General features: G+C 40.8%; 1 protein-coding gene across 1 annotated transcript; it reads left to right on the top strand.

Moving 5' to 3' along the window:
- Nucleotides 1–600: 600 nt before the first annotated feature.
- LOC123484973 (zinc finger protein 135-like) lies at nucleotides 601–11,997 on the top strand. The gene is made up of 2 exons (XM_045215797.1): nucleotides 601–634; nucleotides 9,682–11,997. The coding sequence occupies exon 2, from the start codon at nucleotides 9,807–9,809 to the stop codon at nucleotides 10,302–10,304; it is 498 nt and encodes a 165-aa protein (XP_045071732.1). The 5' UTR covers nucleotides 601–634; nucleotides 9,682–9,806; the 3' UTR covers nucleotides 10,305–11,997.
- The last annotated feature ends 7,467 nt before the right edge of the window (nucleotides 11,998–19,464 follow it).

The following is a 19,464-nucleotide window of genomic DNA, read 5'->3' on the forward strand; positions in this document are numbered from 1 at the left end:
AGTCAGTTGTCTCGGTAGTTTGCTAGCTAACGTAGCTGAAACGTTCAAGCTTTTTAGACTGTTTTGGTGCATATTTGCCTCTTTGTTTGAAACATACTTCTGTCTTATAGCTAGTTGCCCCATTTCTTTTCATATTTACGTTGTTAGTCAGGTAGCTGTCTTGATAAATTAGCCTAGCACTAGTCTAGTCGCTAATGCTAACTAACTAGTTAGCTAACATCCCCGACCATGAGCTCACAAAGCTACTCTCCTCCTGCTAAAGAAGAGGAGGTCTGCTGGACGGAGAAAGAAGCTCTAGTGAAAGAAGAGGAGGATGTTACAATACAAAAACAAGCAGAGGGTGAGGTTGTTACCGTGAAAGAAGAAGAGAAAGACGTTACAGTGAAAGAAGAGGAAGACGCGTTCAGAGTGAAAGAGGAGGAGGATGTTACAGTGAAAGAAGAGGAAGACGCGTTCAGAGTGAAAGAGGAGGAGGATGTTACAGTGAAAGAGGAGGAAGACGCGTTCAGAGTGAAAGTGGAGGAGGATGTTACAGTGAAAGAAGAGGAGGATGCAGTTTTTGGAGTGAAGGAGGAGGGAGAGATAACTGTCATATTGGAAGAGGAGGAGGAGACTGGAGCTCGGATTAACACCAGTAAGTACAGTCTTAAAAACAGGAGTACAAACTGTTGTTGAACTGATGCGTGGTTTAAAAGCGGTATTCTACTGAAGAGCTACATTTTAATATGTTGTTATTTAATGTAGGAATTGATAAAACTACACTGTAAAATGTGTATACCACCAAAGAGCAGGTCACCAACAAAAACAATGGATTTGCACTCAAAATTCTTTAAAAAAAAAAACGTTAATGTCGCACAGAATTGACAAACAAGATATAAATTAAACGTTTGATGTGTGTGGCTATAGTACCCCTTGGGGGAGGTGTTTGAAAACAATCACAGTAAGGTACTTCATTGTTACCCAGAAAAGGATTTGATGTTGAGATAAAAACGGCTGCATTGGCCCTTTAATGTAACATCCATAAGGCTTCTTATTTGCATTATTTATCCGACATAAGTACCATACTTTGATTGTTTTCAATTAAAATAGTAAAAAATAAAGAAAAATCGCACATTTTCCCTCGACAATCGGACACTAACTTCGGACACTCTAACGGTTGGAGGACTAAATCACCTCGAGCTGGACTGGAAAATAACGGTAATGGACTGGAAAATAACGGTAAGTTTAACGACTAAATACACCCTTTCTAGCTGGCTGACCACCGACTATCATTGCAATTTATGTAAGTTAAGTTAGGTTATGAGAGTTTTCAAGTAATATTTGTACACATTTTGTTGGGACACGCTGTATATTGTAAAATTCGACTGCGCGACACACAACACACGCATAATTTAATATCCAACTTTCTACCTCTGACATATAGCTAACGGATTTGCTCATGTTGCTAGCTTAGTTGCTAAATGTTGTTTAGTAACTAAAAAAGGAAAGAACTTGTAAGCGTTAGATAATACATATCACGAAAACAGCTGAATGTTGTCAAGCTTTACCATATCAAAATTGGAGTCGTCTGATGGGGGCGTTTTGCGCAATCTGCAAAAAATACTTTTGAACTTTGAACCATGAACTTTTTGACACCTATCACTGTTGGCTGTGTTTCATGTTACAACAACTACATAGAGGCAGTATTTAGTCAAATGTTACGATGTGTGCATCAATATTAAACTAATTGGGACACTAATTTTCATTACAGATAACATCAAAGAAACGTGGGTATTCTTTCAGTTATTGTCAAACCTTTCATCATCACCTTTCAATGCCTTAGCTTTGAATTGTAAATGTTTATACATATTCAGATGGATTATCTTTCTAAAATGTGTATAGTATGCCAAGTTATTTAGCTACATGTATTTACCACCACAGCATGGAGAAAGTCAAGAGGAAGCAGTGGAGTGAGGTGGACATGTTCCATGTCATGGAGGACTGAGGGGCAGGGAAGGCTATCCACCAGGCTGCCTAGGTTTTTGTTTTTGTTTTTCTGTAGTCATTTAGCAGACGCTCTTATCCAGAGCGACTTACAGGAGCAATTAGGGTTAATTGCCTTGCTCAAGGGCACATCGACAGATTTTTCAATCAGCTCGGGGATTAGAACCAGCGACCTTTCGGTTACTGGCACAATGCTCTTAACCACTAAGCTACCTGCCGCCCTTAGGTTAGTCAGGTGGACATGTTCCATGCCATGGAGGACTGCGGGGCAGGGATGGCTATCCACCAGGCTGCCAAGGTTCGGCATCTTTTGTTTTTTGGGAGATTACCATGTGTGTGTGAATTTTATCTGCTAGTAACAGTTTTCTTTTCTTATCTACCAAGGTGCATGGTGTACCTCGGAAGACCCTGGCGGACAGGCTGAGCGGCCGGGTGACCCATGGTGGTCACAGTGGACCACCCACATTGCTTGCACCAGAGTATGAAAAGTCTCTGGTGCAGTACTGTATCTACTGCGCCAGCCATGGGTTCCCCTTCACCAGACAGAGGCTGATGAAATGGGCAGGTTCCTGGTGTTCTATGTGTTTATGTATGTAGAATGCTGGACTGACTGTTGTCAATGTGTGTGATGTAAATGCATAGTCACTTTAACTCTACCCACATGTACATATTACCTCGACTAGCCGGTGCCCCCGCACATTGACTCTGTACCGGTACCCCCCTGTATATAGCCTCCCTACTGTTATTTTATTTTACTGCTGCTCTTTAATTATTTGCTATTTTTTTATTTTTTTATTAAACTGCATTGTTGGTTAAGGGCTTGTAGTAAGCATTTCACTGTAATGTCTACACCTGTTGTATTCGGCGCATGTGGCAAATCAAATTTGATTTGATTGAAATGTGGATGGTGATGCCAAAATAAACATTTTCATCCTGGACAATTTATATTCTATTCTATTGTAAGTTTTGGCACCAAGGGAAGAAAATCCCACCACTGGGGAAGAGGTGGTGGGAAATGTTCAGGAGGAGGCCCAAGAACCTGAGCATGAGGAGGCCGGACACCCTGGACAGGGGGAGAGCTGAGTGTGCCGCGCGTTCGACGATGGACACCTTCTTCACTTCTTATGAGAAGCACTTGGAGGAGAGTGGGTTGAGGGAGAAACCCAGACAAATCTATAACTGCGATGAGTCTGGGTTTCGTAGCGAACAGAGCAGGCTCAAAGTGCTGGCTCCCCGGGGCGCAAAACACGTGTACCAGCAGGCTCCGGGGACCAAGGAGCACATCACAGTGCTGGCCTGCTTCAACGCAGCTGGGGAGGACGTCCCCCCGTTTATCATCTGGATGTGGAGGTCCTGGGCTGGCGTGGTTACATGTGGTCTGCGGTTGCGAGGCCAGCTGGACGTACTGTCAAATTCTCTAAAACAACGTTGGAGGCGGCTTATGGTAGAGAAATTAACATTCAATTCTCTGGAAACGGCTCTGGTGGACATTCCTGCAGTCAGCATGCCAATTGCACGCTCCCTCAAAACTTGAGACATCTGTGGCATTGTGTTGCGTGACAAAACTGCACATTTTAGAGTGGTATTTTATTGTCCCCGGCACAAGGTGCACCTGTGTATTGATCAGGGGCGCAACTTTGGTTTTAGAAGTGGGGGAGACATAACTTTTTTAATTTTTTTATCCAGTTGGATAAACACTCCAAAAAGCCTACACACACTTGCAAAGATTTCCAGCTGTCAGACACTGGAATTAGTTTCTGAGTGACAGAGGGAGGGCTTTGCATAGGCACTTTGTTCCATTGTTTGTGGGACTGGAAAAAAAATGCCCAGAATGTAGAAGAATGTTATTAACTGGTTGCCATGCTTTTAAAATAAGGGTTCTGTTCCGGAACAGTATGGATCACTTTCCTTCCTGATTCTGTCCCTCTACAATGTTATTAACTGGTTCCCATGCTTTTAAAAGAAGGGTTCTGTTCCGGAACAGAATGGATCACTTTCCTTCCTGATTCTGTCCCTCTAGAATGTTATTAACTGGTTGCCATGCTTTTAAAAGAAGGGTTCTGTTCCGGAACAGTATGGATCACTTTCCTTCCTGATTCTGTCCCTCTAGAATGTTATTAACTGGTTGCCATGCTTTTAAAAGAAGGGTTCTGTTCCGGAACAGTATGGATCACTTTCCTTCCTGATTCTGTCCCTCTACAATGTTGTTATTTTCCAGTTTTCGGTTCTGTTCCCTGAACTGATTCCAAACCCTGATTTCAGCATATATTTATGTTCCCTGAACTGATTCCAACCCCTGATTTCAGCATACAGTGGGGGACAAAAGTATTTAGTCAGCCACCAATTGTGCAAGTTCTCCCACTTAAAAAGATGAGAGAGGCCTGTAATTTTCATCATAGGTACACGTCAACTATGACAGACAAATTGAGATTTCTTTTTCCAGAAAATCACATTGTAGGATTTTTAATGAATTTATTTGCAAATTATGGTGGAAAATAAGTATTTGGTCACCTACAAACAAGCAAGATTTCTGGCTCTCACAGACCTGTAACTTCTTCTTTAAGAGGCTCCTCTGTCCTCCACTCGTTACCTGTATTAATGGCACCTGTTTGAACTTGTTATCAGTATAAAAGACACCTGTCCACAACCTCAAACAGTCACACTCCAAACTCCACTATGGCCAAGACCAAAGAGCTGTCAAAGGACACCAGAAACAAAATTGTAGACCTGCACCAGGCTGGGAAGACTGAATCTGCAATAGGTAAGCAGCTTGGTTTGAAGAAATCAACTCTGGGAGCAATTATTAGGAAATGGAAGACATACAAGACCACTGATAATCTCCCTCGATCTGGGGCTCCACGCAAGATCTCACCCCGTGGGGTCAAAATGATCACAAGAACGGTGAGCAAAAATCCCAGAACCACACGGGGGACCTAGTGAATGACCTGCAGAGAGCTGGGACCAAAGTAACAAAGCCTACCATCAGTAACACACTACGCCGCCAGGGACTCAAATCCTGCAGTGCAAGACGTGTCCCCCTGCTTAAGCCAGTACATGTCCAGGCCCATCTGAAGTTTGCTAGAGTGCATTTGGATGATCCAGAAGAGGATTGGGATAATGTCATATGGTCAGATGAAACCAAAATATAACTTTTTGGTAAAAACTCAACTCGTCGTGTTTGGAGGACAAAGAATGCTGAGTTGCATCCAAAGAACACCATACCTACTGTGAAGCATGGGGGTGGGAACATCATGCTTTGGGGCTGTTTTTTCTGCAAAGGGACCAGGACGACTGATCCGTGTAAAGGAAAGAATGAATGGGGCCATGTATCGTGAGATTTTGAGTGAAAACCTCCTTCCATCAGCAAGGGCATTGAAGATGAAACGTGGCAGGGTCTTTCAGCATGATAATGATCCCAAACACACCGCCCAGGCAACGAAGGAGTGGCTTCGTAAGAAGCATTTCAAGGTCCTGGAGTGGCCTAGCCAGTCTCCAGATCTCAACCCCATAGAAAATCTTTGGAGGGAGTTGAAAGTCCGTGTTGCCCAGCGACAGCCCCAAAACTTCACTGCTCTAGAGGAGATCTGCATGGAGGAATGGGCCAAAATACCAGCAACAGTGTGTGAAAACCTTGTGAAGACTTACAGAAAACGTTTGACCTGTGACATTGCCAACAAAGGGTATATAACAAAGTATTGAGAAACTTTTGTTATTGACCAAATACTTATTTTCCACCATAATTTGCAAATAAATTCATAAAAAATCCTACAATGTGATTTTCTGGATTTTTTTTTCTCATTTTGTCTGTCATAGTTGACGTGTACCTATGATGAAAATTACAGGCCTCTCTCATCTTTTGAAGTGGGAGAACTTGCACAATTGGTGGCTGACTAAATACTTTTTCCCCCCACTGTATATGTTTTAAGAGAATCATACCTAGAACACATCATTTTCAAGATATCTACAATTGCTTCAGTAAAAGTCTGAAGAAAACATCTCAGAACAAGCACACAAAATGTGGTGAATGGACAAGCTTCTGAAGCTAAGATATGATCCAACAATATCCAATGCCGTTATGGATGTTACAGATAATCATAACTCTGAAATAGATACTGACAATGAAAAGCGAGAAACTAATTATAGACCATATAAAACCCTTGATGAAAGTTAGCTTTACAGAGAAAGTTTCAAGATGATCTGATGTAAGGTGCATGTTTTACATTTCCTAAAGCCTTTATGGATGGTACACTCCCTGTCCCAGACCCCCCCCCCCTATCTGTACAATACTTTAAAACAAAACTCAAGACTCTTCCATTTGGTCTGTACTGCTTCATTAACATCTCCATAACTAACACCGGGGGACAGCTGTGAGTGGGAAAACAAGCTCTGTGAGCCCATTCTAAAAGACATTAAATATGATTGATTGCATCCTACTATTTAATGGTCATAATTCAGTTACCTACTTAAACTTGTCAAATAAAGCCTGAACTCAAATACGTAGGCCTAGACCTTCAGGATAATTATGAACATAGTTTTTCATTTAGAAATGACTTACTTGATTTGTGCATGTTCAGGTTGACCTTCCCACGAAATCGCCCATACCCCAAAAAGCTAACTTTTAAATAATGTAATGTTGGAGAGTTAAAGCAAACAGGAAAGCTCTATGGATGTTACATGAACTAGACAAACGTTATGGGGAGACTGAACATATTAGCAAACGTCTGGGAGTTTATAAGTCTTAAAAACATGGCCAAAATAGCCATTTCAGGGGAATAGTGTGGCTAAACCAAACAATTATCATTTTGAAAAGATAGTCATTTCCATTATTACTTCAGAGATGAAGTGGGCCACCAACAAAACGTTATTAACAATGGATCAAATGCAGCCTATAACATTGACTGAAATAGTTAGTAATATATTATTATAGAGCTCTGATCAGCCTATAAACATGACATGATCTATTATTATAGAGCTCTGCTCAGCCTAAAACATGACATTATCTATTATTATAGAGCTCTGATCAGCCTATAAACATGACATTATCTATTATTATAGAGCTCTGATCAGCCTATAAACATGACATTATCTATTATTATAGAGCTCTGATCAGCCTATAACATGACATTATCTATTATTATAGAGCTCTGATCAGCCTATAAACATGACATTATCTATTATTATAGAGCTCTGCTCAGCCTATAAACATGATCTATTATTATAGAGCTCTGATCAGCCTAAAACATGGCATTAACTATTATTATAGAGCTCTGATCAGCCTATAAACATGACATTATCTATTATTATAGAGCTCTGATCAGCCTAAAACATGACATTATCTATTATTATAGAGCTCTGATCAGCCTATAAACATGACATTATCTATTATTGTAGAGCTCTGATCAGCCTATAAACATGACATTATCTATTATTATAGAGCTCTGATCAGCCTATAAACATGACATTATCTATTATTGTAGAGCTCTGATCAGCCTATAAACATGACATTATCTATTATTATAGAGCTCTGATCAGCCTATAAACATGACATTATCTATTATTATAGAGCTCTGATCAGCCTATAAACATGACATTATCTATTATTATAGAGCTCTGATCAGCCTATAAACATGACATTATCTATTATTATAGAGCTCTGATCAACCTATAAACATGACATTATCTATTATTATAGAGCTCTGATCAGCCTATAAACATGATCTATTATTATAGAGCTCTGATCAGCCTAAAACATGACATTATCTATTATTATAGAGCTCTGCTCAGCCTATAAACATGATATATTATTATAGAGCTCTGATCAGCCTAAAACATGGCATTAACTATTATTATAGAGCTCTGATCAGCCTATAAACATGACATTATCTATTATTATAGAGCTCTGATCAGCCTAAAACATGACATGATCTATTATTATAGAGCTCTGATCAGCCTATAAACATGACATTATCTATTATTATAGAGCTCTGATCAGCCTATAAACATGACATTATCTATTATTATAGAGCTCTGCTCAGCCTATAAACATGATCTATTATTATACAGCTCTGATCAGCCTAAAACATGACATTATCTATTATTATAGAGCTCTGATCAGCCTATAAACATGACATTATCTATTATTATAGAGCTCTGATCAGCCTATAACATGACATTATCTATTATTATAGAGCTCTGATCAGCCTATAACATGACATTATCTATTATAATAGAGCTCTGATCAGCCTATAAACATGACATTATCTATTATTATAGAGCTCTGATCAGCCTATAAACATGACATTATCTATTATTATAGAGCTCTGATCAGCCTATAACATGACATTATCTATTATTATAGAGCTCTGATCAGCCTATAAACATGACATTATCTATTATTATAGAGCTCTGCTCAGCCTATAAACATGATCTATTATTATAGAGCTCTGATCAGCCTTAAACATGACATTATCTATTATTATAGAGCTCTGCTCAGCCTATAAACATGATCTATTATTATACAGCTCTGATCAGCCTAAAACATGACATTATCTATTATTATAGAGCTCTGATCAGCCTATAAACATGACATTATCTATTATTATAGAGCTCTGATCAGCCTATAACATGACATTATCTATTATTATAGAGCTCTGATCAGCCTATAAACATGACATTATCTATTATAATAGAGCTCTGATCAGCCTATAAACATGACATTATCTATTATTATAGAGCTCTGATCAGCCTATAAACATGACATTATCTATTATTATAGAGCTCTGATCAGCCTATAAACATGACATTATCTATTATTATAGAGCTCTGATCAACCTATAAACATGTCATTATCTATTATTATAGAGCTCTGATCAGCCTATAAACATGATCTATTATTATAGAGCTCTGATCAGCCTAAAACATGACATTATCTATTATTATAGAGCTCTGCTCAGCCTATAAACATGATCTATTATTATAGAGCTCTGATCAGCCTAAAACATGGCATTAACTATTATTATAGAGCTCTGATCAGCCTATAAACATGACATTATCTATTATTATAGAGCTCTGATCAGCCTAAAACATGACATTATCTATTATTATAGAGTTCTGCTCTGCTCAGCCTATAACATGACATTATCTATTATTATAGAGCTCTGCTCAGCCTATAACATGACATTATCTATTATAATAGAGCTCTGATCAGCCTATAAACATGACATTATCTATTATTATAGAGCTCTGATCAGCCTATAAACATGACATTATCTATTATTGTAGAGCTCTGATCAGCCTATAAACATGACATTATCTATTATTATAGAGCTCTGATCAGCCTATAAACATGACATTATCTATTATTATAGAGCTCTGATCAGCCTATAAACATGACATTATCTATTATTATAGAGCTCTGCTCAGCCTATAAACATGACATGATCTATTATTATAGAGTTCTGATCAGCCTAAAACATGACATTATCTAATATTATAGAGCTCTGATCTGCCTATAACATGACATTCCATGAGAGATTAGATTTGGAGTTTATTTTTTATGATGTAATGTTGTGAAAACTGACCTCAGGTTATTGAGGGATCTAGTCTGGATTAAACCTCATAGGAAGACACTTTTATAATGTGGAGGTTTCATTAAGGTCACTTTACTATTTAACTAAATACTCTGTTTATCTTTGGCAGGAGAGAGACCAGACTCTCACTCAGACAGTGGGAAGAGTCCTTCAGTGGAACCAGACCCAGAGACGCCCAACCAACACCACTGCGCCCACTGTGGAAAGAGTTTTAGGTGGTTAGGGAGCCTGCAAATGCATGAGAGAATACATACAGGAGAAAAGCCCTACCACTGTTCCCACTGTGGAAAGAATTTTACTCAGTTAGGGGCCCTGGTTGGGCATGAGAGAACACACACAGGAGAGAAGCCGTATCACTGTTCCCACTGTGGAAAGAGTTTTAGGTGGTTATGGGGCCTGAAAAAGCATGAGAGAATACACACCGGAGAGAAGCCTTACCACTGTTCCCACTGTGGAAAGAGTTTTAGGTGGTTAGTGAGCCTGAAAACGCATGAGAGAATACACACTGGCGAAAAGCCTTTCCAATGTTCCCAGTGTGAAAAGAATTTTAGGTGGTCAGGGAGTCTGAAAAAGCATGAGAGAATACACACAGGAGAAAAGCCTTTCCAACATACTAACACACGGGAGGAGAAGACATACCACTGCTCTCATTGTGGAAAGACATTTTCCCAGTCAGAGGACCTGAAATCCCATGAGAGAATAGAGAGGCTGTGTTCTGACTTAAGTTTTTGACTGAGAATGTGTCCACTGCCAGGATTCACAGGGCCAGGGTGTCCACAATGGAAACCTGGAAAAAAGCAGCGGATATTTCTGAACGTTTATCCAACAGACCTGTACATCCATGAATGGATCTCTATAATGTGTAACTATTTCTGATGTATGTATTGTTTAATAGATGTACTATGTAAGGTATATTTATCTGTGGTTTTATTTCACCATAGATTTTACATATGCTATCAGATTGCCGGGTGGGGAGATAGGAGTTTTATATATACACTGTGTGCACAATTATTAGGCAAGTTGTATGTTTGAGGATATATTTTATTATTGAACAACTACAGTGCTCTCGGTCAATCCAAAATGTTAATAAACCTCAAACCTGAATATTTAAGAAAGTCGGCTTTCTTTGGAGAATATCTATGTGTGCACAATTATTGGGCAACTATTAGTGTGCAGAATTATTATGCAGCTAAATGAAAAACGAAAAGTTCCCCATCTCACTTGTTTATTTTCATCTGTTAAAGTGAGAATAATAAACTAACTAAAAATTTACAAATAAACATTTCTGACATTTCAAAAAAAAAAATCTGTGACCAATATAGCCACTGGTCAGAGAGGTGTACTGTTTACCTTCACCATAAATCTACCGTTTAAGAAGGGACCACAAGTTCTCAATAGGGTTTAGGTCAGGTGAGGAAGGGGGCCATGTCAATATTATTTCATCTTTAAGGCCTTTACTGGCTAGCCACGCAGTGGAGTACTTCGATGCATGTAATGGAGCAATGTCCTGCATAAAAATCATGGTCTTCTTGAAAGATGCAGACTTTTTCCTGCACCACTGCTTGAAGAAAGTGTCTTCTAAAAACTGGCAGTAGGTTTGGGAGTTGAGTTTGAGTCCATCTTCAACCCGAAAAGGTCCAACTAGCTCATCTTTAAAAAATACCAGCCCATACCAGTACCCCACCTCCACCTTGCTGGCGTCTGAGTCGAAGTGGAGCTCCGTGCCCGTTACTGATCCAGCCACGGGCCCATCCATCTGGTACGTCAACAGTCACTCATCTCATCAGTCCATAAAACCTTTGAAAAATCTGTCTTCAGATATTTCTTGGCCCATTCTTGACGTTTCAACTTATGGGTCTTGTTCAGTGGTGGTCGGGTTTCAGCCTTCCTTACCTTGGCCATGTCTCTGAGCACTGAACACCTTGTACTTCTGGGCACTCCAGGTAGGTTGCAGTTCTGGAATTTGAGGATAACAGGAGGATAATGGGTTCCTGGTAGCTTCACGTTTGATTCTTCTCAGATCCTTGGCAGTTAATTTGCGTCTTTTTTTCTCAACACGGTTCTTGCGACCCTGTTGACTATTTGCAACAAAACGTTTGATGGTTCTGTGATCACGCCCCAATATCTTAGCAATTTCAAGAGTGCTGCATCCCTCTGAAAGACTTTACCATTTTTGACTTTTCAGAGTCAGTTAAATCTATTTTTTGGCCCATTTTGCCTGAGGAAAAGAAGATGCCTAATAATTATACACACCTTGATATAGGGTGTTGATCTCCTTAGGCCACACCCTCCCTCATTACACAAATACACATCTCCTGATATGTTTAAATCCAATAAGCATTCCAGTTTATACAGCTTGGAGTTGGGAAATATGCATAATAATGATGATATGGTCAAAATACTGACTTGCCTAATAATTGTGCACACAGTGTACAGTGCTTTCAGAAAGTATTCACACCCCTTGACTTTTCCCACATTTTGTTGTGTTACAGCCTGAATTTATAATGGATTAAATTGAGATTTTGTGTCACTGGCCTACACAATGTCAAAGTGGAATTACGTTTTTGGAAATGTTTACAAATTCAATAAAAGCCTAAATAAGCCTAAATAAGTGGGGAAAAAAATTATTTAGTCAGCCACCAATTGTGCAAGTTCTCCCACTTAAAAAGATGAGAGAGGCCTGTAATTTTCATCATAGGTACACGTCAACTATGACAGACAAAATGAGACATTTTTTTCCAGAAAATCACATTGTAGGATTTTTAATGAATTTATTTGCAAATTATGGTGGAAAATAAGTATTTGGTCAATAACAAAAATTTCTCAATACTTTGTTATATACCCTTTGTTGGCAATGACACAGGTCAAACGTTTCCTGTAAGTCTTCACAAGGTTTTCACACACTGTTGCTGGTATTTTGGCCCATTCCTCCATGCAGATCTCCTCTAGAGCAGTGATGTTTTGGGGCTGTCGCTGGGCAACACAGACTTTCAACTCCCTCCAAAGATTTTCTATGGGGTTGAGATCTGGAGACTGGCTAGGCCACTCCAGGACCTTGAAATGCTTCTTACGAAGCCACTCCTTCGTTGCCCGGGCGGTGTGTTTGGGATCATTGTCATGCTGAAAGACCCAGCCACATTTCATCTTCAATGCCCTTGCTGATGGAAGGTTTTCACTCAAAATCTCACAATACATGGCCCCATTCATTCTTTCCTTTACACGGATCAGTCGTCCTGGTCCCTTTGCAGAAAAACAGCCCCAAAGCATGATGTTTCCACCCCCATGCTTCACAGTAGGTATGGTGTTCTTTGGATGCAACTAAGCGTTCTTTGTCCTCCAAACACGACGAGTTGAGTTTTTACCAAAATGTTATATTTTGGTTTCATCTGACATTCTCCCAATCCTCTTCTGGATCATCCAAATGCACTCTAGCAAACTTCAGACGGGCCTGGACATGTACTGGCTTAAGCAGGGGGACACGTCTGGCACTGCAGGATTTGAGTCCCTGGCGGCGTAGTGTGTTACTGATGGAGGCTTTGTTACTTTGGTCCCAGCTCTCTGCAGGTCATTCACTAGGTCCCCCCGTGTGGTTCTGGGATTTTTGCTCACCGTTCTTGTGATCATTTTGACCCCACGGGGTGAGATCTTGCGTGGAGCCCCAGATCGAGGGAGATTATCAGTGGTCTTGTATGTCTTCCATTTCCTAATAATTGCTCCCACAGTTAATTTCTTCAAACCAAGCTGCTTACCTATTGCAGATTCAGTCTTCCCAGCCTGGTGCAGGTCTACAATTTTGTTTCTGGTGTCCTTTGACAGCTCTTTGGTCTTGGCCATAGTGGAGTTTGGAGTGTGACTGTTTGAGGTTGTGGACAGGTGTCTTTTATCCTGATAACAAGTTCAAACAGGTGCCATTAATACAGGTAACGAGTGGAGGACAGAGGAGCCTCTTAAAGAAGAAGTTACAGGTCTGTGAGAGCCAGAAATCTTGCTTGTTTGTAGGTGACCAAATACTTATTTTCCACCATAATTTGCAAATAAATTCATTAAAAATCCTACAATGTGATTTTCTGGATTTTTTCCCCTCAATTTGTCTGTCATAGTTGACGTGTACCTATGATGAAAATTACAGGCCTCTCTCATCTTTTTAAGTGGGAGAACTTGCACAATTAGTGGCTGACTAAATACTTTTTTTCCCCCACTGTACATCTACATGATGTATTGTTACACCATGTAGGAGCAGTATAGATCTAGCTGCTTATTTTATTATTATCTGTTTGTTTGACTGAATTAATCAGAAATTGCCTTAAATGCAGATGTGTAGTAGATGTAAGTTTGATTCTCACTGATCAAAAAATGCACTAATCAATCAACACATGCATCTGTTTGTTAGTCTCAATTTAATATTATTATTTAATAATAAAATAAAATAAAACGTTTTGTCATGGAAAAACATAACCTTCCCCCAAGTGCGTCAGCACGCCTGTCTGCAGATGACGATGTGCGTCTTTCAGGCGACGCTGCTAGTGTGACGTATAATCTAGTGGACGGAACACTTCTTCAACAACAACAACAGCTAGTCAGACACCTCGGTAGCCAACATAGCTGAAAGATTCAAGCTGTTTACACTGTTTCAGTGTATATTAGCCACTATGTTTTAAACACACTTCTGTCGGCTTATGCCGTTTAGCTAGTTACCCCCTTTAATTTAATATTTACCTTGCTAGTAGCTAGTAGCTGGATAGCTAACATCCCCGACCATGAGCTCACTAAACTACTCTCCTCCTGCTAAAGAAGAGGAGGTCTGCTGGACGGAGAAAGAAGCTCTAGTGAAAGAGGAGGAGGAAGAGGAGGATGTTACAATACAAAAACAAGTAGAGGGTGAGGCTGTTACCGTGAAAGAAGAAGAGAAAGACGTTACAGTGAAAGAAGAGGAAGACGCGTTCAGAGTGAAAGAGGAGGAGGATGTTACAGTGAAAGAAGAGGAAGACGCGTTCAGAGTGAAAGAGGGTGAGGCTGTTACCGTGAAAGAAGAAGAGAAAGACGTTACAGTGAAAGAAGAGGAAGACGCGTTCAGAGTGAAAGAGGAGGAGGACGTTACTGAGAAAGAAGAGGAAGACACGTTCAGAGTGAAAGAGGAGGAGGATGTTACTGAGAAAGAAGAGGGTGAGGAGGCGACTGGGGATCTGATTAACAACAGTAAGAACTATCTTGAAAACGGGCACAAACTGTCTGCAGTTGTTGAACTGATGCGGGGGTAATGAAACTGTATTTCACTGAAGTCCTACACTTTATTACGTTGTTTATAGTGTAGGAATTGATGCTACACTGTAAAATGTGTACAGGGTTGGGTAGCCGAATCCACTAATTTGAAGGGGTGTCCTAATATTGAGTTACCCTCAGAACAGCCTCAATTCATCGTGGGCACAACCTCTACAAGGTGTCGAAAGCGTTCCACAGGGATGCTGGCCCATGTTAATATGCCATTTAGCAGACGCTTTTATCCAAAGCGACTTACAGTCATGTGTGCGTACATTTGTACGTATGGGTGGTCCCGGGGGATCGAACCCACTACCCTGGCGTTACAAGCGCCATGCTCTACCAGCTGAGCTACAGAGGACCATGTTGACTCCAATGCTTCCCACAGTTGTGTCAAGTTGGCTGGATGTCCTTTGGGTGGTGGACCGTTCTTGATACACACGGGAAACTGTTGAGCGTGAAAAACCCCAGAGGCGTTGCTGTTCTTGAAAAAAACCGCTGCGCCTGGCACCCACTACCGTACCCCATTCAAAGGCACTTAAATCTTTTGTCTTGCCCATTCACCCTCTGAATGGCACACATACACAATCCATGTCTCAAGGCTTAAAGACTTCTACACTGATTGAAGTATTACTAGTCGATCACCAGACATTTCTGTTAAAAAAACAACAAGGATAAAATCTTGCGTTCCTATTTTTATTTATTCGTAGCTTTATTTATTTATAGCTCAGATCAGTGTCCTCCAGCCATAGAGCCAATCAGATAGCTAAGATCAGTGTCCTCCAGCCATAGAGCCAATCAGATAGCTCAGATCAGTGTCCTCCAGCCATAGAGCCAATCAGATAGCTCAGATCAGTGTCCTCCAGCCATAGAGCCAATCAGATAGCTCAGATCAGTGTCCTCCAGCCATAGAGCCAATCAGATAGCTCAGATCAGTGTCCTCCAGCCATAGAGCCAATCAGATAGCTCAGATCAGTGTCCTCCAGCCATAGAGCCAATCAGATAGCTCAGATCAGTGTCCTCCAGCCATAGAGCCAATCAGATAGCTCAGATCAGTGTCCTCCAGCCATAGAGCCAATCAGATAGCTCAGATCAGTGTCCTCCAGCCATAGACTGTAAAAAGAAGCCTTAAATGCACAGCAAAGCTATTCTGTGAGATTTCAAAACTTGTAAAACCGTGACTAAAGAGAGACTCAACGAATACGACAAAAGAGCTGCAGTTTTTATGAGTGAGTTCATCAGTGCTTAATTTGTAAATCGGGAGGTGCTGTGAGCACGGGTAATGTCTCCCGAGTGGCGCAGTGGTCTAAGGCACTGCATCGCACTGCTAGCTGCGGCCACTAGAGATCCTGGTTTGAATCCAGGCTCTGTCGTAGCCGGCCGAGACCCATGGGGCGGCGCACAATTGGTCCAGCGTCGTCCAGGGTAGGGGAGGCATGCCGGCAGTTGGTAGAGCATGTAGCTCAGTTGGTAGAGCATGGCATTTGCAACGCCAGGGTTGTGGGTTCGATTCCCACGGGGGGGCAGGATAAAAAATATAATAATGTATGCACTCTGGATAAGAGCGTCTGCTAAATGACTAAAATGTAATAAAGCGTTGCAGCCATTTGCGTAGTGTCACAGAGCAGTAGAGTACATTTACATTTTAGTCATTTGCAGACACTCTTATCCAGAGCGGGGGTGGGAATGGCCGGCAGGGGATGTAGCTCAGTAGAGCATGGCGTTTGCAACGCCAGGGTTATGGGTTCGATTCCCACGGGGGGCCAGTATAATTATTATTATTTTTTTAATGAATGTATGCACTAACTGTAAGTCACTCTGGATAAGAAAATAACTAAAATGGAAGATTAGATCTGAAGCTCTACATTATTATTATTAAGTCTTTTTTAAAGAGGAAATGTTGTGAAAACTGACTTCAGGTTATTGAGGGATCGAGTCTAGATTAAACGTCATAGGAAGTTTTTATAATGTGGAGGTTTCATTCAGGTCTCTGTTTAACTAGATACTTGATGTTTGTCTTTGACAGGAAAGAGACCTTCAGCGGAACCAGACTCCGAGACGTCCAAACCAGCGGGACGACATCACTGTTCCCAGTGTGGAAAGAGTTTTACTCAGTTAGGGAGCCTGAAAACACACAAGAGAATACACACAGGAGAGAAGCCTTACCGCTGTTCCCAGTGTGGAAAGAGTTTTAGGTGGTTAGGGAGTGTGGAAAGGCATGAGAGGACACACACAGGAGAAAAGCCTTTCCAATGTTCCCATTGTGGAAAGAGTTGTACCCAGTTAGGGAGCCTGAAGGAGCATGAGAGAATACACACAGGAGAAAAGCCTTACCACTGTTCCCATTGTGGAACGAGTTTTTCCCAGTTAGGAAACCTGAACCAGCATGAGAGGACACACACAGGAAAAAAGACCTACCACTGCTCCCAGTGTGGAAAGCGATTTACCCGGTTATGGAACCTGAAAGACCATGAAAAAATACATACAAATACTCAGGAGGAGAAGACATACCACTGCTCTCATTGTGGAAAGACATTTTCCCAGTCAGAAGACCTGAAAACACATGAGAGAATTGAAAGGCTGTCTTCTGACTTATGTTTTTGACTCGAGAATTTGCGTTTTTGTCAGGGCCGTCAGACTTGTGTTAACGTTTTGTAATTTTAGTGCACAATTGTTTTATTTATTGCGATTAATCACATTGGTCTGAAAGCTTTGAAAATACAGTGAAAGCATCCATTGAGATTAAATAAAGTGTGCTTTCTCAATGTAACACATTTTTTGACACATACGTATTATGACACCTCCGCTGTGGGGCTCTATGGAGTCATAATATCCATAAAAACAATCTGTCAAACAGGGAAATGGTTCCAATCGCTTTTTCCACCATTCATTTTTTCCCATAGGGGATTTTAAAACCACTTAAAATAAGGGCTGTGTTTCGTGTAGGCTTACCCTGGCGTGACGTTTTGATAACCCTGTAAATCTCTCTCGGACAAGGTGACTTTTATCAATATATTCGGCTCTGTTTACTCTGATTCGAAAATGCTAATTAGCAACAAAGTAGACGACACGCAAGACTACAAATCCCTGCACGTCATCTCTAGCTGACACGTTTGCTAACAGGTATTGTGTCAATTTAAAACTTGCACAAGACAGACAGTTCACAGAATTGTCCATTATGGGGTATTCTGTGTAGATTGATGAGGGGATTTTTAAAAAAAATCCATTTTAGAATAAGGCTGTAACGTAACAAAATGTGGAAAAAGTGAAGGGGTCTCAATACTTTACGAATGCACTGTTCACCACTGGCAGACTTTTCTACCAAATCAAATCAAATGTTATTTGCCACATACACGTGTTTAACAGATGTTATTGCGGGTGTAGTGAAATGCTTGTGCTTCTAGCTCAGACAGTGCAGTAATATCTAACAAGTAATGTGCTAGTGATGGCTATTTAACAGTCTGATGGCCTTGAGATAGAAGCTGTTTTTCATTCTCTCAGTCCCAGCTTTGATGCACCTGTACTGACCTCGCCTTCTGGATGATAGCGGGGTGAACAGGCAGTGGCTCGGGTGGTTGATGTCCTTGACGATCTTTTTGGCCTTCCTGTGACATCAACTGCTGTAGGTGTCCTGGAGGGCAGGTAGTTTGCCCCCGGTAATGCGTTTCGTTCGGCAGACCGCACCACCCTCTGGAGAGCCCTGCGTTTGCGGGCGGTGCAGTTGCCGTACAAGGCTGCGTGATACAGTCCGACAGGATGCTCTCAATTGTGCATCTGTAAAAGTTTGTGAGGGTTTTAGGTGCCAAGCCAAATTTCTTCAGCCTCCACACTGTCTGCGTGGGTGGACCATTTCAGTTTGTCAGTGATGTGTACGCCAAGGAACTTGAAGCTTTCCACCTTCTCCACTGCGGTCCCGTCGATGTGGACAGGGGGTGCACCCTCTGCTGTTTCCTGAAGTACACCATCATCTCCTTTGTTTTGTTGACGTTGACACCAATGGCAGACAATGGCAGACTTTTCTACAATTGGCAGACTTTTCTACCATTGGCAGACTTTTCTACATTTGGCAGATTTGTACACAGTCATATGATATGTAGTATAGGAAAGTCCAATCTTAGAAGAGTACATGGGTGGAGCTATACTGTGTATCTGCAGGTGTCTATCTGGACAGAATCACTGATACAGGTCCGCCTCCATCCTCTGGTGGGATGGATAACGTGTTATGTCTACAGAAAAACCTAGATTCAAATAAACGTCCTATTTATCAAAGGTGCTTTTGGCTGGGGTCAAAATGACCCCAAAGGACTTTCATTTCTTAAAGTCCATATTGATTCAGAAACACTTAACCATGATTTAGATTTATTAAGAACAAGTTGATTGACAAAGTCATGAACATTTTGAAGAATTTAATAAACCACCTTTGGGCTATGATCAAAGATGTGCTTCTGGTTATGATTAAATTCCAATGTGTAGTGGGTGTAAAGTTTGTTTTAAATTCTCAGTCATTAAAAACGAATCAATCAACACATAGTTCTATTTGAACATCTTTTAATATAATATTACACTTTTATAAAATAATTGAAAAATTAACTTCTGGTTCCTCAACTGCGTTACCCACTCCAGTCAGCAGATGGCG

Source organism: Coregonus clupeaformis, unplaced genomic scaffold (assembly GCF_020615455.1).
Source record: "Coregonus clupeaformis isolate EN_2021a unplaced genomic scaffold, ASM2061545v1 scaf0516, whole genome shotgun sequence".
Classification (NCBI taxonomy): domain Eukaryota; kingdom Metazoa; phylum Chordata; class Actinopteri; order Salmoniformes; family Salmonidae; genus Coregonus; species Coregonus clupeaformis.